Source organism: Pleurodeles waltl, chromosome 7 (assembly GCF_031143425.1).
Source record: "Pleurodeles waltl isolate 20211129_DDA chromosome 7, aPleWal1.hap1.20221129, whole genome shotgun sequence".
NCBI lineage: Eukaryota > Metazoa > Chordata > Amphibia > Caudata > Salamandridae > Pleurodeles > Pleurodeles waltl.
Window position 1 is genome coordinate 1,199,265,442 of NC_090446.1, and position 23,151 is coordinate 1,199,288,592.

Below are 23,151 nucleotides of genomic sequence, written 5' to 3' on the forward strand. Positions count from 1 at the left end.
AAAGTATAGAATTGTCTTCAATGAATTGTGACATCTGGGCGAATGCTGCTCTTTCTATCAATTTGCCCAGGAAAGGTCCATTTGTGATAGGTCTGTAGTTGTTGGGGTCTTGCGGGTCTAGGTTTGTTTTCTTTAATAATGGTCGTATGTATGCCTTTTTCAGGTCTGTAGGAAAAGTTCCTGAAGTTAAAGAGTTGTTGATGATTCTTCTTACAGGTGTGGCAGCAGAAGTAGATAGCAGGATGGTCTTGAAGATTTGTGGTGGGCAAGGGTCAGAAGGGCAACGAGAAGGTCTGCTTGCTTTGACCAAATCCATAAATTCATCCTGGGATATTTGTTTGAAAGACTGTAGAGGTTGGGATGGTTTATTCTTAAAGGGTATTTTAGTAAAGGGGTTGGTGCTGATGGTTTTCTTCTGTTTTAAATAGGATTCCAATGTGTCTGCCTTGGTTGTGTAGTGAGTTGCCAATTTGTTTGTGAAATCTTGAGTGGTGGGATGACTTCCTTCCATGCATGTGGGTTTTCGAAATTCATTGAGAATTTTATAAATTTCCTTGGTTGTAGATTGAGCATTTAGAATTCGGTCTGAGTAGTATCTTTTTTTTAGCTTTTTTGATTGATGATTTGTATATTCTGTTAAGTTTGTGTAGTTGCAGTTTGTCTTGACTGTTGTTTGTTTTGAGCCAGGTCCGCTGCAACTTTCTGATTTGTTGCTTTATCTTTTTAAGTTCTGTGTTTCTCCAAGGTGTTGGTTTTCTTTTGTCATGTTTAGTTTTTCTGAGTGGTATTAGGACATCAAAAGCTTCCTGTAGCCACTCATAAAGTTTTGGTACAGAATTGATTGTATCTAGATCAGTGTTTGCTGTTCGTTGTGTTTCCAAGTGATCCAAATTGAGTTTGCTCCATGGTCGATAGGTGTATGTATGTAAGTGGTTGTGGGGTGTGTTGATTTGTGGAGTTGTCTGCCGGAAAGGTATCGGATGGTGGTCTGACCAGGTGGTTGGTGTGATGCTATGAATAGTAACGAGTTCAGGCTTAGCAAAAATGACATCTAGGATGTGACCAGCGATGTGTGTGGGATTGTGTACAATCTGATGTAGGTTCAATGCGAGTAGGCCAGTGGTGATAACTTTTGGATGGGGCATATTGGGTTTGTCAAACCAAATGTTTAGATCCCCAAGAATGCATAGATTGGAGTATAGTGTAATAAGGTTTAAGACTGTGTCAAGAAAAGCATCAGGGAAAGTGGAGTTGTTAGGTGGAGGTCTGTAAAGGAGGAGAAAGTTACAGGAGGAAGTTGGAGTAGGGTGGCATCTGGTAAGGAGGGCTTCACAACCTTGTATGGAGATGTTGTCTGTTTTACTGAGGTTTATTGCCTGTTTGAATATAATAGCTAGTCCACCTCCTCTCTTGCCTATACGGTTTTGTGTGATGCTTTGATAGCCCGGAGGAAGGGCTTCGTGCAACACTGGTGCCATGTCATCTCCCAACCAGGATTCCGTAATGAATAGTATGTCAGGTTGTGTGTCTGTGAGCAGGTCGTAGATGTGGTGCTTGTTTTTTGAGAGTGATCGAGCATTTATGAGCTGGCAGTTTAGATAGGGTGTGTTAGTGGTAGTGTTGTTTTGTTTAGTAGAAGGGTAGGTAGTGTGATGTGAGCTTGAAGCAGGAGTGTTGCTAGTTGTGATAACTGTTTGAGGCTCACAATAGTCTTGCTTTTCAACATAGTGTTCCTCTTCCAGCAGGTTAAGGAGGCATTTTGTTGGGTCTGTGTGTGTGGGTGGTGAACTTGGTGGCTGAGAGAGCCATGAGGATTGTAGTGTTTTTTGTAGGGTAGTTTTATTATGTAACAAACAAGGGGATGCAAGGTTGCTATGAGTGGCATGTTTTTTATTTTGTTTGCGTTTGTTTAGTGTGGATGGAGTATGGGTTAGGGGTGGTGGAGGAGAATGTGGATCATGATGTAAGGCCCTAAATTGTGCAATGGAGGAGAGGCGAGTGAATGAAAGTTGCTGGGTTGGGGTGCTTGTGGTAGGTGTTTGTGAAGAGTGGGGGGGTAGGGATGGAGATAGGATGGAATTTGTATCCTTTGTATAGTCCTGGGGGTGGGAGTGGGTATGATGATGAGTGTAATGTAAGTTTGTGTTGCTTTGATGTGCTGATGTTTGTGGTTGGTATTGTTTTTGTGGAAGAATGAGAGGGGATACTGGTGTAGTTGTTTTTGGTGAGGGATTTGTATGTGAGTTAGTGCTGCTAAGTGGAATTTGAGTGTTAGATGGGGTGTTGATGTGTTTTGGAGATGAATGTATGAGGTGTGTAAGAGGTGATGGGTGTGTGTCAGGGAAATAAATATTAGTTGAGATGACCGGAAGGGGTAATATGTGTGGTGGAGTGAAAAGTGGGGATTGTATGGTTGTGTGTAATTGGTGAGGAGAGGGGAAGAGTGTTTGTAGATGATGTGTTTGAATGCAGGGTTTGGGCATTGTTATGAAGACAGGCGGTCTGTGTGGAGCGAACAGCGGATAGTGGTTTTGGTTAGTATGAGCAGAGAGTGTGTATCTGGGAGACTGAAACTGAGAGAATTGTATGTTGTAGTTTTGTATTGTGTGGGTGATGGCAGGTAGTGTTAGTGGGAGGGGACAGAGTAGTGTATGCTGTGAGAATGAAGGTGTTTGACTGTAGTAGTTATGGGGGTATGTGTATATGTGTTGTATGTAGGGTATTGTGTTGGGTGGTGGGGCAATGCAATATGTCTGTGGTCAGTTTGTGATGCATGAGTTGGATATCTTTGCAGATAATGTGTTTGCATGTTGAGGGATGTGTTGGGGTAGAAACCATTCCTGGGGGAATATGAATTGGGCAGCATTTCTGTCCCTAGTCCCTAGTCCCTACCTGTCCCGAACAGACCCAAACAGACAGCTGCCCTTTGCCTCAACGCCCGGGCTCCGACGCCCTGAATCCTGGCCTTTTATAGCCCTACCGGCCTATAAGAAGCTCGTCCTAACCCTAGCCAATCCTGTTTTAAACCCTGATTTAGCCAACTAATGGAAGACCCAGCCCTATTCACCAGTCACAGCCCTTTTTCCTGACCCCCAATCAGAATCCCAGCCCTATCCACCAATCACAGCCCTAGAACCAACAGCCAATCAGAATCCCAGCCCTATCCACCAATCACAGCCCTAGAACCAACAGCCAATCAGAATCCCAGCCCTATCCACCAATCACAGCCCTAGAACCAACAGCCAATCAGAATCCCAGCCCTATCCACTAATCATAACTGCATCCCTGGAGCTAGCAACCAATGAAACACCATCTCCCAAAAACCAATCACAACCGCATATGCAACAACCACGAGGAACCTATATAAGGAGCAAGTTAACTAAACTCCAGTCCCTGTGGCCTGGGGGGAGGCTACTGCTGCTCTACAGGGAGTGCAGAATTATTAGGCAAGTTGTATTTTTGAGGATTAATTTTATTATTGAACAACAACCATGTTCTCAATGAACCCAAAAAACTCATTAATATCAAAACTGAATATTTTTGGAAGTAGTTTTTAGTTTGTTTTTAGTTTTAGCTATGTTAGGGGGATATCTGTGTGTGCAGGTGACTATCACTGTGCATAATTATTAGGCAACTTAACAAAAAAATATATATACCCATTTCAATTATTTATCATTACCAGTGAAACCAATATAACATCTCAACATTCACAAATATACATTTCTGACATTCAAAAACAAATCAGTGACCAATATAGCCACCTTTCTTTGCAAGGACACTGAAAAGCCTGCCATCCATGGATTCTGTCAGTGTTTTGATCTGTTCACCATCAACATTGCGTGCAGCAGCAACCACAGCCTCCCAGACACTGTTCAGAGAGGTGTACTGTTTTCCCTCCTTGTAAATCTCACATTTGATGATGGACCACAGGTTCTCAATGGGGTTCAGATCAGGTGAACAAGGAGGCCATGTCATTAGATTTCCTTCTTTTATACCCTTTCTTGCCAGCCACGCTGTGGAGTACTTGGACGCGTGTGATGGAGCATTGTCCTGCATGAAAATCATGTTTTTCTTGAAGGATGCAGACTTCTTCCTGTACCACTGCTTGAAGAAGGTGTCTTCCAGGAACTGGCAGTAGGACTGGGAGTTGAGCTTGACTCCATCCTCAACCCGAAAAGGCCCCACAAGCTCATCTTTGATGATACCAGCCCAAACCAGTACTCCACCTCCACCTTGCTGGCGTCTGAGTCGGACTGGAGCTCTCTGCCCTTTACCAATCCAGCCACGGGCCCATCCATCTGGCCCATCAAGACTCACTCTCATTTCATCAGTCCATAAAACCTTAGAAAAATCAGTCTTGAGATATTTCTTGGCCCAGTCTTGACGTTTCAGCTTGCGTGTCTTGTTCAGTGGTGGTCGTCTTTCAGCCTTTCTTACCTTGGCCATGTCTCTGAGTATTGCACACCTTGTGCTTTTGGGCACTCCAGTGATGTTGCAGCTCTGAAATATGGCCAAACTGGTGGCAAGTGGCATTGTGGCAGCTGCACACTTGACTTTTCTCAGTTCATGGGCAGTTATTTTGCGCCTTGGTTTTTCCACACGCTTCTTGCGACCCTGTTGACTATTTTGAATGAAACGCTTGATTGTTCGATGATCACGCTTCAGAAGCTTTGCAATTTTAAGAGTGCTGCATCCCTCTGCAAGATATCTCACTATTTTTGACTTTTCTGAGCCTGTCAAGTCCTTCTTTTGACCCATTTTGCCAAAGGAAAGGAAGTTGCCTAATAATTATGCACACCTGATATAGGGTGTTGATGTCATTAGACCACACCCCTTCTCATTACAGAGATGCACATCACCTAATATGCTTAATTGGTAGTAGGCTTTCGAGCCTATACAGCTTGGAGTAAGACAACATGCATAAAGAGGATGATGTGGTCAAAATACTCATTTGCCTAATAATTCTGCACTCCCTGTATTCATTATCTCCTTGGATACAGACAGGCTGAATCCACACTTGCAAGCTAGCAGAGTCTATTTTCCAGATAAGGGGGAGATTGTTTAAGAGACAAACACTGCAATAGTTCTGGGCGCACACTCTAAAATCGGGCTTTTTTAAGGCAAAATTACAGGGGGGCAGACAGCTTTTAAGCACAATTTAAATCACACAAACAGATTAAAAACAGTCTCCTAAAACCACACTCTGAAAGATGTATGTAGTCTTTTTACCAAGAATAGGGGTGAAAAAAAGGGGGGGGGAAGCCACAAACTAGCAAGGGAATTCACACAGTCACGGCAAAAACGATTTTTAAACAAACACCACTTTAAAAGAGGCCAGGCTGCCTGAAAACACAGAGAGTCCACAGTAAAACAAACACTTTTTGAACAATTAATACTATTTAACTAGAAAATATCTTTGGGCTCCTTACCTAGGTAAACATGTCTGCATTGCTGAGGGTATCTATTTAGGCACTGGGAAGCATGCATTTGAATCTGTCACCTCCTGCCCGGTCCCTCTTTCTTCTTCTCCGACCCACCACTCTGTCCCTTCCACATAATTCTACTCCATATCACACAGTGCCACTTCACATCATTCATTTCCACTCCATGCCGCATAATCAGATTCCACATAATTCAAATCCACATAATTCGACATGCCACATAGTTCTACAACACAGATCCACACTGCATAATTCATCTACAGACAAGACATTTCAGCATCTCACAATTCTGTGCCACATAATTGTTCCACACAGTTCTACTCCACATATGTGCACTCTGCCCCATGCCACTTTACACTTCACATAATTACACTCCACGCAGCATAATTCCTCCCTAATCCACATAGTTACACCCGGTAACATAATTCCATTCAAATCCACGTAAATACATTCTACACAATACAATTTAGCTCACGATAAGTCCACTACACATAATTGCACTTCTCGCTACATAACTACATTCCATGCTACACAATTGCACTCTGTGTGTATCTACTCGGCTCCAAAACACAGAATTCCACTCCACAAAATTCAACTCCGCACCATGCCACTTAATTCCACTCCACATATGCCACATGATTCCACACGCTACACAATTACATACCACGCCTCATAATTCCACGCCACATAATACCACTCCAAGCCACATAATTCAACTGCACATAATCATACTCCACATAAATCCACTTCATGCCACTTAGAAACATAATTCGACTTAGTGCCACAATTCATGCCAAAGAATTAAACTTCACAAAATTCCACTCCACGCCCATCCAATCCACACTAGATAATTCCACATCGTGCCACATAATTCAACACCACAACTACATAATTCTACTGCACGGCACACAATACCACCCCACATTATTACTCTCCATGACTCACAATCTCACTCCACTTAATTCCACTACACTCAATACCACACAATTATCCACATAATTCCACTGCACGCCATGCCACATAATTCCAATATGGATAACTCCACTCAATGCCACACAATTCCATAACAAGCAATTCCACTCCACATAACATAATTGCAATCCACACAATAGAATTCAACATCATACCAAATAATTCCACTCCACTTCATGCCACACTATGCCACTCCACCTAAATCCACACCATGCAACATAATTGCACTCCATATGATTCCACTCTGCACCATGTCACATATTTCAACTCCACACGACAGATACCTATTCATGACACATTCCATTGCCCCTCCATACCACATAATTCAGCTCCCCAAAATTCCACTTCTCATGCCACATAATAGCAACCCACACACTTCCGTTCCATGCTGCATAATTACATCCACAAAATTCAATTCCACTCCATACCACATAATTCCATTCAACATAATTCCACTCAACACCACACAGTTCAACGCTACACAACTCTACTCCTTACAATTCCACATAAAACAAATCCACTCCACAAAATTCCACTCGAGGCAACACAAATCATTGCCACACAATTCCACAACACACCACATAATTCCACTCCAGATGACATAATTCCACCCTACAAAACATAATTCCCTGCAACTCATAATTCCAATCATGCCACTCCATACCACACTGTCACTACACATAGGTCCTCTCCAGGCCACATATTTACACTCCACATAATTTCACCCCACACCATACAACATAATTACACTCCACAAAATTACACTCAACACAATTTCACGCCACACAGTTCCACACAACACAATTACACCCCACACCACATAATTTCACTCACATCAAATAATTCTGCTTCACAGGAGCAAAAGGAAAAGCCAGAGGCAATAGTCTCTTGTTTAAATCTGAAGAGGGAGCTACATGTTTCCATAATGATTGTGCTGATTGTACCTCATTAGTTGTAGTGTCACCTTGTAATTAACAAACCTAGATAGCAGCACATCAACACTTACAAATGTTCTAGTAGTATCAATGTATGGAGCACAATCGCTCGCAGTCTGTGTAGCAACTGCCTATGTCTTATAGATCCTGAAAGTCGTACTGGCACTTGTGCATGTTGGAAACCATTGATTTCCACTTGCTCTGTGGTCCCTTGTGGTTATACAGTGAAATGGTTTTGAAACAATATTATTATGAGGGACTCTTTGTCTGTGGTAGTTTGTGAGTTCAGTTAGTCCATTATCTTAATCAACTTTTTAATTAATGGTTATTTTTTATTGTAAAAAAAACCATAATGCACAGTTTGTATAGTATTTTCAATAAGAATTTTAAAAATGTGTTCCTTTTTCTTTGCTCACAGAGCTACACTCCAGCATTCCTCAAAGATATGAAGGTCCTGACTAATAAAGTTATGTATAATTAGATTTTTGCCAACAGGTTTCAACTGAAGGTCGACTGCCAGTCTGTTACTGTAACATTAAACAGTGCTTTGAAAAGTGAAGAAAGCTAAAGCACGTTAGTTTGCTCTATTGTGTTGCAAGCACTGCTTCAGTAGAAGGCAGTACACTGCACCGGAAATACAAAGTGGCTGTCATGTCTGTTCTGGAGCGCGATATTTATTTGTGGTCCTCTGCACACAATATGCCCCAGAGGTTCAGTGAAGGTGTCTAAGTATGTTGTTTTTTCCCCACCCTAGGAGAGCAGTGATGACACTGAAGATGTGTCGTTGTTTGATGCCGATGAGGGAAGTTCTAGGAAGCCGAAAAAGTCAAAGATAAGGTAATTGACGAATGCAAAAAACATAAATGAAATGAAGCAAGTGCGGTTGTATCATTTAAGAAGTGGTAACCTTTAAGTTGATGATCAGGCATGCATTTACAGTCTTAAGAAGCAGGTTATTTTGACATTTGAGAATTCGGCAATGGGCAGTTATGTTGAAAGAAAGTACCCTCTTAAGATTCTTTGGGTTTTACATATTAGCATATGTCTAACCTTGATCTAATCCTCACCAAACCATAACATTAGATAAATATAACCTCGTGTGACAACACAAACAAATTTCACTTTGTCACTATTGAACAAAAAATGGCCAGAGTTCAGTAGTCTTGTGTGAAAAAGTAACACTACTCGTATGTTTTGAAAACAGCATTTGAAAGAACCACACGACTTCTAGAACAAGGTCCCAAGGAGAGATGAAGCAAAAGTGGTGGTGTTAGGCTGTTATGCACAGCAACATGCTTGGTGACAGGATTGTGTATTGCCACAAAAAAACTCATACCTTCCATCAAGCACAGTGGTGGAGGGGTGAGGGTGTGAGCCTGCTTTAAAGCTGCAGCACCTGGACACCTCACAAACATTAAATCCACGACGAGTTCTTCTTTATACCAGAACCAAACATTTAAAAGAAAAATGTAAGACCCCCCCAGTCCAACAGATAGTGTATCATGCACCAGAACCATGATCCAAATACAGCAGTATGTCTGTGACAAAATTATTTTTAAAAAGTGATAGGTGAGATGGTTGAATTAATCTCAGTCACTGGTAATTACTCGAGCTGCATTCCAGTCCATCATTTTTTAGCCCAACGATGCCACGTAAGCCAAGAATCGGCCATATCGGGCCTCGAAAAATCACAAATATGTTACCAGACCTGTAGGTCCCTGGATGTAGCTTTGGGGTTTTTTGTGATCTCAGGGAGCGTTTGAGGTGAATTGCAAGGTCATCTCCTGGGGAAGATAGATAGCTGTGATTTGCTTTTTCAGTTTGAAAATTGCTTTTTTTTTTTTACTGTGGAATGTTTTGATTTTATATTGTTTGGAAATGACTTAACAATCTTTCACAAGTTTCTAAGCAGCAGCAGTTGTTTCTCTTGTAGAGTGACATTTCGTTCATGTATGGTGAGGGTCTAAGTTCTGACGGGTACATTTAGGGTGGTTGAGTAGCGTCCATGGGTTGGAGACATTAGAAAGGCAACAGCAGTCTTAACTATGTCCGGTTTCTGAACTTGAGATTAATGTATTTGTCGTCCGAGTAGGTATAGCAAGTTGGGTAAATGATTTGTTGAAGTCTGAAGGGATGATATGTGTTGAAGAATGATGAGATGATAGAACTTTTTGCAAAAGAAGTTGAATATTATGGCATGTTGAATAGTATAGTGGAAGTGAGATCATGATGGGTGTTTAGGAAAGGTAGAATATTCTGTCGAGCACCATACTTTCAATGCCGAGATCGTTTAGGTTCTGTAGTAGAGCTGAGGGTCTAGACTGTATTGAAGGCATTTGAACGGTCCAGAAACAGTATTTCTACCACTGTGTTTCTGAGTACTTCGGTTTTCAGAGTGTTCCAGGTGGAGACCAGTTTCTATTCCTCTGCCAGTTTGGGAAGGTTGTGCATATCTCCTTCTGCTACAACTTTTCAGAATTCAAAATATGTAAATACTAGGTCTTATTGACACACGTGTGAATATACTTATTTTATTTCTGCTGGAACAGTGAAAGGCTTTGTGAGCTAACCAGTTTGTGAACCCGTGACCAATCTCTTTCATACAGATCTCAGCACTCTTTGCAAAGATCTGTTGCTCAGTAAAATCCTTTCTGAATTTGTAGTAGATAATTGCATTACCCAGGATAATTTACACACCATGTACACCACTTTAGCAATGTATTTGTCCCCAAGAATTCAGACCATAGCATCCTCTGGTATTCAAATTAGTATCTCAGAGCAATCGATGTGTTCTTTGTGTGGGTCTGTGTTGTTTTTTTTTTTTTTAAACATTTAAGCATTTAGCTATGCATTTGTGCCCCTTGGTGTTCATTCCTGTACGGAGTACATGGCTCCTAAGTTTCCCAAATCCTCCACCCATTCCTGATTAACACTCCCATTCAGCATTGTTGCGCGTTTACTTTGCAGTTAGCATGCCAAGCTGTAAAGTATAAATGCTAGTGTGTAGCAGCCATGATGTGCTGCAAGTGTAATCTACAGCTGGGAGGAATCATCAAGCGCTCAAGACAATGTTAGACTCAAAAAAACAAAAAGAAGTTTGTTATTCAAGCAGTATTACGAATGCCAATCACCCTACAAAGAACCACACAAAATACTGCCCGAATTTTGCAATTGCCCTGCCCCAACACCTCAAACGCAAGTCTTTTACAACCTAATAGCTGATTGCTTTTTCTCCAAAGCAACATATTTAGTTGTGTACCTCTCAAACAAAAGTTCCAGATCCTAAACAGACTAATAATAAAGCACTGGTAGAGAGAGGTATCCACTCAGTCTTCCTTCAAGCTATTTATACTCCCAGAATTACTCTGGTGAAAGCCAGCAAACAAGCCAGATCACTATCAGACCCTTCTCCACTGCAAATATTGAGGATAATACTATTTCCCACTTTGCATGCAATATCAGTAATAAAGGATTCCTTAAACGCAGTCTATTTCCCAACATAACTCAAGGCGGCATGTATACAACAACTCATTAAGGAAACCATCCTGGACTCATGTGCCCACAATAACTACAGACCAATCTCAAATGGACCGTCCCTCAGAAAGCTAATAGAGCAGCTTTCAAACTATTCAAACTTTCTTGAAGAGAGGAAATTACTGTTAGATCATCAAACATGCTTCCGACAAGAGAGCGGCATGAAAGAGACAATGAACTTCACCTGAGATAATTTTAAAACAACAGTTGATTGAAACTGAGTAGCAGCACTACTATTCCTCTGCCACATTTTACACTTTTCACCATGGAACACTGTTCTGCAAGAAATCATCAAAGACCGAATCATTGGCTGGATTTCCTCCTTCCTTATCTTGATACATGGATACAGATCCACATCACATAGAACCAAGGCAAGATTTCCTAAAGGCCTCCCTGTCGAGAGAAGATCCTTTTTTAGAATTCTCTGCATTTCTTACAAGGGTATAAACTCAAAAAGATAACCCTTCATATAAACTTCAAGAGATTCAGAAAATAACACATTGTTCTAGATTAGCACCATGGCTAAACATACTTGCGTACAATAAAACAAAACGGGCATGCCTTTTTCTGTCCATTCTACTTAAAAGATGGAATTCTCTTCCTACAAAAATAAATCTGAGCCATTGAGAATTCCCTGGACAGGGATGATATGTGTTTTTATTATTTTTGCTTGCATGTGCCGAAACCTACAGACCACTACCTTTTCTGCTACGCACTCAAATATGTAACCAATGCCATTAACATATTGCCCTGGATATCATGAACAAAAGTACGCCTGGGGGTAAAAGAATCCCATTTTAAGAAAACGTTAAATACATGACCGATAATCAGCAAATCTGCATCATCCCATCAAAGAAAAATAGCATTCATCTTAATAGTTGTATAACACATGAGAAGCGAATCAGAAATTTGCCTGCACTCTTGCAGCCCAACAAAATACTTAAATTAACTATTAAACTAATAATCACCCATTAACTTATTTCATTTTCCAAAACATTTATTCTAAATTAGCTTCAAACACATGGAATCTGCTCAAGTGTAAAAATCTCCATGTGAAAATATATAAATTGCATGGCAATAAAGTTAAGCATTTCGATACATACCTCCATACATTTGACTACACCACTAATACTTGGTCTCCATGGTGTATCTTGCTACCCCTCCACAAAGCGGTTTAGCGCCTCTTCAGGCATTTTACTCTCCACTGCCTTGCTTGGCTGCAGCACAGCCTGGTCATTCCAGGAGTCTGTAGGTTCAACTTTCAAAGAACGGGACCTACTGATTATGGAATTAAGTAGTGGAATTTCAAGTTCAAACAAGTGAACTTGAAGAAAACACACACACAACATAGAAGTACAAGACCTTCAAGTCACACCTGGTAGCTACTGTTTGATTTGTGTGGTGTTGATCGATCCGTTATCTTTTATCTTTTATATTTTAGACACCCTGTGGCCTCGTTTTTCCATTTGTTCTTCCGCGTCAGTGCAATAATCGTGTATCTTCTCTGTGATCTGATAAGTAGCAGCTTCATCGCCTGCATGGTGACAATAATTTTGTTGCTGTCCTGTGACTTCTGGGCAGTGAAGGTGAGTTTCTCTGCTTTTATTGCTGTAAAGAACTATTCATATTTAGTAGCTGCAGGTTCAGATACTTGGCATCCTTTGTCTCGTTGACCTGTATACTGACAATAGTAAAATGCCAAAAATTGCTGAGATTTCAATTGGTCTGGTTTTTAACACTTTGTAATACTTGTAAGCGCTTGCATCTCATTGCAGCCTCACAATGCTCAGTATGTTTTCCTACCCAGTGTTTTATTAGTTATTGTAATTTAAAAATTATTTCGGTGACTGAGATTATCAATACAACTGCAACATTTGCGATGTTCCCTAAGGACTGCTATGGTGGATTTTTTTTTTTTTTTTTTAAACATTTGCTGCATATGCATGGTTTTCCAATAGATACTATGGTCTGTAGAAAAGGTGGTAAACATAGATCTCTTTCTCTGCCAATAACTTTTCTGCTCACAAGTGTGATGCTGGTCTGTTGGTTGAATGCCAAGGGGGGTTGGGACAGTTTATATGAGATTAGACCACTAAATTAGTAATGAAAAAAACACCTTTATTGACAATCATAAACACATTTTTTAAATTTGTGCTCACATAGTTTAATTATTTTGGCCAACTTTATTTTTTGTATTCCATTTATCATTATTTCAATCAAAACACTTAATAAACTTTCACAAAACCTGTTATATACTTCAGAACAACAACCCAATTCCCTCTCTACAATAAAACACTAAACAAATGACATCACCACCTTATTATTCATGCATGTACCAACAATTGGATTTTTTGTATCGTTCAGCACTGACATTTAACACTGGACAACAGATAGGACAATAGACGAAAAAGAAGCTGAAATTAACACAAGCGAATTTAAACCAGTTCCTTATTTGAAATTGAAGGAGTAAAATAATTTTTAAATCATTTATCCAAACTCTTAACCATTAAACTCAGGGGATGGAAGACTTGTTATGCATTTTTGTGGCCTACAATAAGAGGGGAACCTAAATTACTTCTGTAATTATTAAACGTTCCCTTTAACTATGCCATGCTTTAATCCAACTCCCAATTTAAAAGCTGTGAACGCGTTTCGAACTCTTCAAATCGGGGTTCACCTCCGGACCATGAACTGTATTGAAACTGTAACCAAAAAGAAAGAAAAAATACCAAAAAATAAAGGAGTAGAAAGACTTTCATTTACATAGCCCCTCGTTTTAGGCTTACTTCTTGTAACCCAGAAGTAATCGTCTTCTTTCTTTTTTACTGAAAGAAAGTAGAGTAGCGTTGTTCCATCTAACGTTCTTCCACTGGAAGGAATCCATCAAGGTCGTAAACTCAAGTCTGTTCAGTGGACTTACTTAAAATAAAACTGTTGCATGAGCGATCCAATAAAAATAGATTTCCATCCTGTTATGTCCGTGGCTTATCAGCAATAAAAGACATGATACTTTTGAATAGAAAAACAACATTATCCTTACGTTGTAACATCGAAGAGCTCGAAACAAACGGGATTTGGAATGAAAGGCATTTCCAAAACCGATCCTTTAGAAACAATATCGAACTTGCTTCATGGGACGCCAGAATGTGCAAGTCTGCTTACATATGATGACGGAGACTCTTTATTTCGCTGCCTTCACTGCAATAGGAAAGGTATTCTATGTAAGGCAAACAGGAGGGCTTCGGAAAGCGCCGTGTTTTGATTTGACAGTATTGGCAACAAAGTAACAGACAACGACCGCCTGTTTAAAGCTCACGCCTCAATTCATTGGTATTGGTGCACATGGCATCATTACATGCTGAGAGCCTTAGAAACTCTTCCGAAACAAAGCAAACACTTACTTCATTAATGCTTAACAGAGAGCGGGAACACTCCGGCTCACATGTCTTCGGGGTTGGCGCTGCTCCGCGTTAATCTCTCGCTGATTTTTATTTCTCAGGTCAGAGTTTGAGGATTGGTGAGCTGCCTTTTGGACTAGTTAAATCACTTAACAAATGTTGACGCAATTCAGCCAACCAAGCATCTTCTTTGACCTCCAAAGAAACAGATTTGATTTTACAAAAACAATGCCTAGAAACAGTGCTCGTATTTAACATCCAGTAGCTCCAAACAGAGTTTCAGAACTGTGCATTCTGGGACTGGTAGTAACCAGTACACGTATGTATGTGTGTGTGTGTCTGCACATAAAAAAACAAACTTTCAAAGCAGTAGTTTGTTTTTGAAAATCTAGAAAGAAATGTCACTGACATGCTGGAATGTTTTGTACGAGTGTGGGAGGTTCACTAATCCTGTTTTCTTTTGGACCTTCACGCTCACTTCTGCAGTCACAAAGAGGAAACCATGACTTTACAATACCTGCCCTCACTACAGTGCACAGCCCCATATCCATTGACCTGTGGTCCTGTTGTGGTATGTGTGCTTAGTATGATAGATAGAATGTAAAGTTGTGTTAGGTTTAGATTTTGGAATGCGAGGTAGGTTGTGTAGAGTTTGGGTTTGAATAGCGAGAGTTGCTTGCTGCGGGGCGATTACTCTGCATAGAGCTGCTCTCTACTCCGAGGTGCCACTCTTGTTATCTCTTGCACTAAATAAACAAGTTGCCAAAACTCTGGCTGCAGTATCTCCATTGGGATAATTCTTTACACCGGTGTCATTTGGGCCATTGGTCAAAGGTTTCTGTCGGCTTAAACATGGCAGTTATCTGTCTCTAAACCAAATGGAGAATCATGTCTTTGGTGGACTGCTCGTTCGACCACAGTTGTGGTGAGGTACCCTGTCCGGGAACCTCTAAATAAAACCTTTTTGGGAATGTGCATATCTGTTAATGAGGTCTTTTGGGGGAAAATATGGCATTTTACTTGGTTCTTTACTGAATTTGGAGGTGTGGAGAAGAATGTCTTGAACTGCATCTGCCCAGCACATAAGTGGATGTATTTCTAGTTTGATCAATGCAGGATATTTTGTGAGACACCCTTGACAAATCAGAAGTTCTTGAGCCGTGCTCAGGCAAGCTGGTATTAACATATAGAGTTAGAGATGTGTAACTGTGACAAACAGTGATGTTTTTCCCAAGAAGTTTTAAGTGACATCATATAGACAACAACATTGCCCTCATTTACTTTATACCCATCTGTATATTTACTATGGACAGCCCCCAAAATGAACTCCCTAATTTCACCTGGTAAGCAGGGACGGAGCAGGAATGGGGGAGCTGCTCCTGCATGGCCTCCTGCCACTCACCTGAAACACCCTCTATGTGTTCCATTCTTCCATTCTCCTCCATTCCCAAAGAAGTGCTGTCTGCTTTCCATGAGAGCAGAGAGCCAGCGCTGCACTGACAAGCTGTCAGAGAGCCCGTCAGCGCAGTCTGGAATTCCTTTATGACATAGCAACTGTGGGAAACAACTGTACCTCCGTCATTGCAGTGAACAACCATATTTAGAATCTAATATTTACAATAGTGGCTCTCAGTAAGAGCAACACATCACAACTTCCTCTTTTAAGTGAGGCATGTCTATCAGTGCGTCTTCAGAAAGGTGGTGCATTCCAAGACCCTATGTCTGATTCTTGAATGTAGGTTATGACCTCCATTTCCTACAGGATTGCTGCAGAAAGCATAATGTATAATATTCAAAAGTAGAAGTTTACACTCTTTAATAAAAAAGCAAGGCCTTAAATACAAGTTCTGATGTAGAGCAATACAAGGTGCATGTTGTCCAAATCTGCAATTATTTAGACTGAGAAAAGGCATGAAAGAACTTTTATATGTGTTATGCAACTTCTGGAGCTCTTTGACTTCAGTAGAAGAACTTGTTGTCTCAGCTATATATTCTGCTGCTCTGCAAAATGGGAATAAATTACCACAGTGTGGTATTTTCATTCTTATTCAAATGGTCATCTACACCCTTGGGGAAGACACCTCAGAACTGACTTAAGCTTTAATCTTGTACCCAGGATTTCAACACTACTTAACCTGTTTTATCTTGTATGTATTTTGTTCCATTCAATACCGCAGAGTTAGAATGAAATGGAATTGAAGATTTGCCAACTCCACTGCAGTATAAATAGAGGGAGTTACTGTTCCAGTTTTGCGCCCGCAGTTAAACGTCTTCAATGAGAACCTTATACAGACTACATGTTTAGTGAGATACGGATTAATACGTGAACATTTAGAAATTATCACACCACAAGATTGCACTACTGATGTTTAAGCCCTGGGGAATTTTTTGTGAAGCAGACAGCCCAGTAGATGAAACATGTCGCCTGAAGGATAAGCAATTGTGTCTCATGAAGGTTCTGGGCTTTGTATTTGAAGAAGCTTTTAATTATGTTTGTTTTTGACTACTTATTCAAATGATTGAGAGACTGGTCTATCTATATGTATCAGTTTCTGAGTTTTTTCTACACGCGCACGGTTCCTGACATTGTATTGTGACTGAAGTTTACCTTCAAATAACGTATTCTACGATAAAGCGTTACTGCCCATATAAAGGTCATTATTGGTGAAGTTTGGGTTAGTTAAAATAGTAATGTTATATTTTTGCCAAGATTTTGTGGCTGCTATTAGGATGCCGTAGCGGAGCTGTTAATCAGTTGTGCAGCCAGGAGTGTAACGCCGCGTCCCAGAGCAGAGTGCAGCATTGTTGCACTGATGCTTCTATAGAGCAGTTCACATTTTGTGGAGGCTGTCTTTCTGTTTGCAAAAGAGTATCGACTGAGGATTTGACAGACCTGTAAGCTACTTCCACATGTAAATTACACTTAAAGGGCATGATTTGGCAGTTGTTTTTAAATAATATTTTCATGGAGAAAATTGGGCTTGTTGACTTTGCACTCGCTAAGTGCAGGGAGCCTATAGTTTATGCTTGCATTACGGCCCTTGGCACCCTTGCTACGCTACTGTAGCAAGTATTGAGTTGTTTAGTAGTTTGTTTGCCACACTTTGTCCACAACACTGCTACATCAATGCAATGTCACACGATTTTTAGGTAAACTACCTTTTAACAGAGATTGATAGTTGTCTGCTTGTATAAATTGTTGCAGCTCTCGAGAGAATACAGATACAGTTTATTTCAGAGTTGGTGAATAATTACTGGCATCTCGACACAGAAAGGGAACTATATATGCAAGAAGGTGACCAATTTCTTGGCTCTAATGCCGTAACTTTTATTTAGTGCACTATTCACAGGATTTTGACTTGACTACAGGCTTAGTCTATGAGTCAATTGAAATATCTTTATTTCAAAAGAGGTAGATTAATGAATGGGTCGTTTGTCCCCGTACCTGGTTGTAGACATGGTTTCCTAAGGTAAACGAGATGGTAAAAGAAAATGACGATATTTGCTGGAGTACTCACTAGAGAAAGCTGTCCCTCACAGGACTATGAACGTATTGGAATCCTAAATTGAGCACTAGTATTGAACTTTGCCTGGATGTTTTACCTTGTTGTGCTTGTCTTTCAGGCAGAGGGTGTGGATGTGCACATTCAAAATGCTTTTCTTTGTTTTATCTCCTCTTTAGAATGTCACAGGGAGGCTCATGGTTGGCCTCCGTTGGTGGAACCAGGTGGATGATGATGGGAAAAGTCACTGGGTCTACGAATCCAGAAAGGTAAATGAATGTTAAATATATATATTTTTTAAACAGAATCACTTGTATGCAGTATTGGTTTTAGAGACTAGTTTCTTGAAGGTCCACTTTTGATGGCATCTCTGCAGTTAAGCTTGTCATGGCCCATTGACAATATAAAATGATGACTATCAAAACTAAGTCTTATTAAACACATGGTTTACCCATTTTGAGCATCTTATTTTACCCACTATCAACTATGCCCCATTTTTAATTGTAGGATCTGGTTAATGTCTGATATGCTTGTACTCTATTGTCTGTGTTTGCCTTTCAGAAACCTGTAGTGCTAGATGTTAACCGAGGGAAAACAAGAACGCTTAGGGGTTCATATGGAAAAACAAGGATGGGGAAGATTTTCCAAGCAAAGCTGTTTCACAGTCTGACAGAATGGACAATTTGGCCATTTTTCAGTGGTTAATAGACTAGTGTCTGCACTCGAGTTGGGTACATTGGGAATGACTAGTCTCAACAGATTCCCTTGAGCTCTGTCAGTGCATGGGCCATGGTGTTTGCCAGGGTTTGTTGAATGCACATGTTTTGCACTGAACCCTAAATCACTGGTGAGAATATACTACATGAAATTGTTAGTTATTCAAGCTGTTTTTAGGTTTGCATGAAAATAGCTTGACGTACAGAGCTTAAAAACAGACTCTTAAGCACCATTGGTCAATGCTGTCTACTTCCATGGTGGAATGCCTGTAATTCAGAGTATCCCATAGTTGTTGGCTAACTGGTGTTAAGTGGGGAGGCTTATCAGATTGTGGTCTTATGGTATCTCATCAGTTGATAGTCACAGAATTGTTCCTCTCATCTTTGCAGCTTATGGTGAATGAATTTAATTGTTTTTTTCCTAGCCTTGTGCGCCTTCTCCATTGCTATCACTACACTTTTGATTCCGGCCCATAGTGGCAGAAGCCGTTCAGACATACACCAGAGTCACTAAAGTGTAGTCTTCCTCACCACCTAATACAGATTGTCAAGCTGTTCGAGAAAGACCAGTTATTAGGTGGGTAAATACCAGGAAACGGAAGTGGACAAAGACAAGGCATTGGTTTGTTTTAATGTCTTAGTTGCAGCCTCCCTGTAATACCCAAAATTAATTGTACTCTGGGTGAGCGGAGGTAGTGTGTGCGCGCAGTGATCACAGCTGTAGTCGATTAAAAGCAAAGGAAGTGTTTTTAACATAACTTGATGAACACACCATGTTATAGTATCATCTTTATTCCTGTCTTTCAGAATCTCTAGGAAGAGGGCACACAGATGGGAGTGAAAACACAGCCAGCAAAATGCCTTTTTTGAACTTTAAAACAATGTAGCTTAGCCAGACTATAATTTTATGTAGGCTTGAGTTAGTCTCATATTTTCCTGATGGCCTACCACAGTATGAAGTGTTATTTGAGAATAATTTGTTATGATATTTTGGGTGTACGCATCTGAGAGAAAGAATAACACCTGTACTTTAGTTAGTGTTTCCTACGTTTCAAGACTCCAAAGTGTAAGTGGTCCCAGGTCGAAAAGATTCATGGTGTTTAAAGTTTTCTTCGCAATGCTGCTGTGAAGCACCATGTAAATGGGTCATGTATTCAGCATTATGACACTAATACTGTTAAGTCTGACTGTAAGTACTAATTATAAAATATGTTTAATAAACTGTAGGAGATGTAACATTTTAAGGATGTCAGATGAAGGAAGCTGAGCAAAATACAAAGTGTCTTGAACCGTCATGCTTTGTTTGCATATGCAAGGGAGGATTGTGTGTCCTGCACAGCCCAAGATGGCTCCTTTATGTGGCAACCAAAGCGCATACTTTCTGCCTCACTGTTTACCTTCCTTTTGGGTTGTTGATGTGTTGCTGCACCTGCAACTTTTGCTGCTTTTGTAATTTTCTGCTATGGCAGCATTAACTAGTGTTCTGCGTAATTATGGCCCTTGTCTTACAGTATTCCTTGGGCTTTTATAGCTGCCATCATTTAGGTATAAATAAGTACTCTCGCCCAGGAAAGGCTGTGATTTAAGAAGTAACATGCTCATATAGCCTACCATAATGAATTGGGAAAGATGTATTCTACCCAAATAGAGAGGTAAAAAAGTGATGTATGGAAGTTCCTAAATTAATCTGACCAGGTGGTAATATGGTGTGGCTGTATACCGCACCTTTATTTTTAGATAGCCTTTACCATTATGCAGCTGTACCAACTGTGGGCAGATCATTGTTGGTTCTGTCTGCATGTTACAGTACAGCCCAGCGTGCTAGGCCTTGCCTCTTCTGGTGTCCTCGCCAACAAAGGCAAAACTAGTCTGGGAATGCATGTGTTTGCGTTAGGAGGGGATGTGGATTAGAATTTGAGACTGACTGTCTATTTTGGTGGTGTGCCTAGACTGATGTGCACAATGGCATGGAGTGCCCACTGCTTAATTAACAGTGGGCAAAAGTAATTGTTATTCTTTGTGTCACTTTTTCTGTTGCCATTCCACTTGGTCAGTATTTTTACCATAGCCAGTATTTCTTTTTGAGTAATTCCATGGGTTTGATGGTTTAAGGACGTTTATCTGTAAGCTTGCTACTTTGTCTGTGAAAGCAAAGTGGAACTAGAGTAAAAATATGTGTGTACGTTTGAAAATTGTATGACATTATTTTATTGAGTGTAATTGACTGTTGTTGACCAGGAGATAAACAAGAACAACTCGGATGTTTAATTTAGCTTAACTAAGTTAGACTTTTTTCATTTACAGTATGGCTGAAGTAACCTTAGTACTGAGCTATGTTCAATGTGTATGTGGTATTTTACATAGTAAATTTAGCAGGCAGGCGGTGTTGGGCTCTTCTGGGTCAAAGGCTATTATACAGCTAATAAGTGATGTGAGGGGTGGCTGGCCATTTAGATGATAGTTTACCTTTTTGAGTAGCAGATGCTCTTGTCTTGGGCGTCAAGGTATTTTTTTTTTTTTTTTTTTAGATACATGAGGCTCCTCATCACTGCGGCTTTGAAAGTTTTCTCGGGTTTCAGTAGTGAGACCATTGACTTAATTTTTTAGTGACTAAAACACTAAGTAGGGAAGATGTAATTTATCATTTTGTTATTGTATGATCAGTTTATAACAGCCTTGCCCCAGTTGATTACTCTGTTATGGTGCATAGGGTATGCCACCATTGACTTCAATTTATCCAGCTTTGCACATTATCGTTTTCGAATCTGGCGTAAGCCATACTCAAGCTGCAAACTCTCACCAATTGGGTGCTCATTTGGGTGTACACCGTCAGGAAAACGAGAAATAAAGTTACCTTCTTTGAGCATTTTAAAGAATAATGCTCCAAGACGGCAAATGTATTCCAATTCCTTTGGATGAAACGTTTCACATGGACTTTGGAAGTGTATTTTGGAAGAATCCATTGAATTCATCTTCTTTATTTGTAGGCACCTGCTCAAGGAAAAAAAGTGTCTTCAGATTCTGAATCCCGTATCTTCTGGTTGGGCCTGATAACATGTCCTATCTTCTGGGTGATATTTGCCTTCATTACCCTATTCTCTTTCAATATCAAATGGCTGGTAAGTTTATATATTTTTCTTGCTGAATTTTGGTTGAACATTGGTCACAATCAAATGAAGGAAGAAAGCCCTGTATCTATGTGGGAATGGTAATAAAGGGTAGCGAGTTTCAACATTTCAGTTGACGTAGATTTTGGAATATTACTTGGACAGTACTGTCCATATAAGTAAGTTCTCACTTATGCTTATTTTATAACAGCTGAAATAAAAGAATATTGACATTGAGGTGAAAACAGCCATTTCTCTCCACTTGCAGAGTACAGTGTCAGATTTTTAAAAGCAATATACCATTACACCTGCTGGACTTTTCTGGTTGTGGGGATATATAGGGCTTGTAGGTTCATCAAGAACCCTAGATACCCAGAGCCAATAAATGAGCTGCACCTGGCAATGGGTTTTCATTATATACTGGGTATACAGCAATTTATATGGTGAAATATAAAGAGTGAAAAATAGGTATCAAGGAAACCTTTGTATTTCCAAAATGGGCACAAGGTAAGGTGTTGAGAAGCAGTGGTTATTTGCACATCTCTGAATTCTGGGGTCCCCATAGTAGCATGTGAATTACAGGGCAGTTCTCTAACAGGCGTCTTTTTTACACACTGTCTTAGATTTGCAAGGCAAAAATGTAGAGAAAGACAAGGGGCAATAACACTAATTCTTCTATTCCGTGTTCCCTCAAGTCTCCCGATAAAAATGGTACCTCACTTGTGTGGGTAGGCCTAATGCCTGCGACAGGAAACACAATATGGACACATTTCATTTTTACATTGAAATCTGACATGTTTTTGGGATAGTGCCTAGCTGTGGATTTTGGCCTCTAGCTTAGCCAGCACCTAGGGAAACCTTCCAAACCTGTGCATTTTTCAAAACTATACATCTAGGGGAATCCAGAATGGGGTGACTTGTGGGCCTCTCACCAGGTTCTGTAACTAGAATCCTTTGCAAACCTCAGAATTTGACAAACACTTTTGCCTCTCATTTTGGTGATAGAAAGTTCAGGAATGTGAGAGGAGCCACAAATTTCCTTCCACCCAGCATTCTCCCAAGTCTCCTGATTAAACATTGTACCTCACTTGTGTGGGTAGAAAGCTGGGTGGTAGGAAATTTGTGCCGGCACGGTGTCCTACAAAGAAAAGTGAGGAAAATATGCTTTTAATAAGCACATTTTGAGGTTTACAGGGAGTATGGGTAATAAAATGTTGGGGAATCCATTTAAGCCACACCTCCCTGGACTCCACTGGGTCTCTAGTTTTCAAAAATGTCTGGGTTTGGTAGGTTTCTGTAGATGACCGCCGCACCTGGGACCAAAAACGTAGGTGCCCCTTCCCTCCACGGACAAACAGGTAGTTTTGTAATATATCATTTTGATGTGTCCACGTCCTTCTGTGATGTTCCCTCACCCACCAGCCAAGTTGGAGGCATGCTTCATCATCGAGTTCCCACCTGAGACACCTAGCATGTCAACGGGTGTTCAACGCCTGATTACAGTGGCGCAGGTTTTCATTTTTAGCACACATACTGGTTGGATTT

General features: G+C 40.4%; 1 protein-coding gene across 3 annotated transcripts in view; it reads left to right on the forward strand.

Moving 5' to 3' along the window:
- The window catches only part of LOC138246099 (Golgi apparatus membrane protein TVP23 homolog B-like), a 66,031-nt gene that overhangs the window by 14,156 nt on the left and 28,724 nt on the right, over positions 1–23,151 (forward strand). For 2 of the 3 annotated variants that reach the window (XM_069200340.1, XM_069200338.1), the window contains exons 2-5: positions 8,103–8,185; positions 12,324–12,468; positions 17,963–18,052; positions 21,487–21,618. In XM_069200340.1, the coding sequence (XP_069056441.1) occupies positions 8,103–8,185; positions 12,324–12,468; positions 17,963–18,052; positions 21,487–21,618 (450 nt within the window). Of the gene's footprint in view, positions 1–7,766; positions 7,800–8,102; positions 8,186–12,323; positions 12,469–17,962; positions 18,053–21,486; positions 21,619–23,151 lie in introns of all 3 variants that reach the window. The other variant, XM_069200337.1, reaches the window with a different exon arrangement.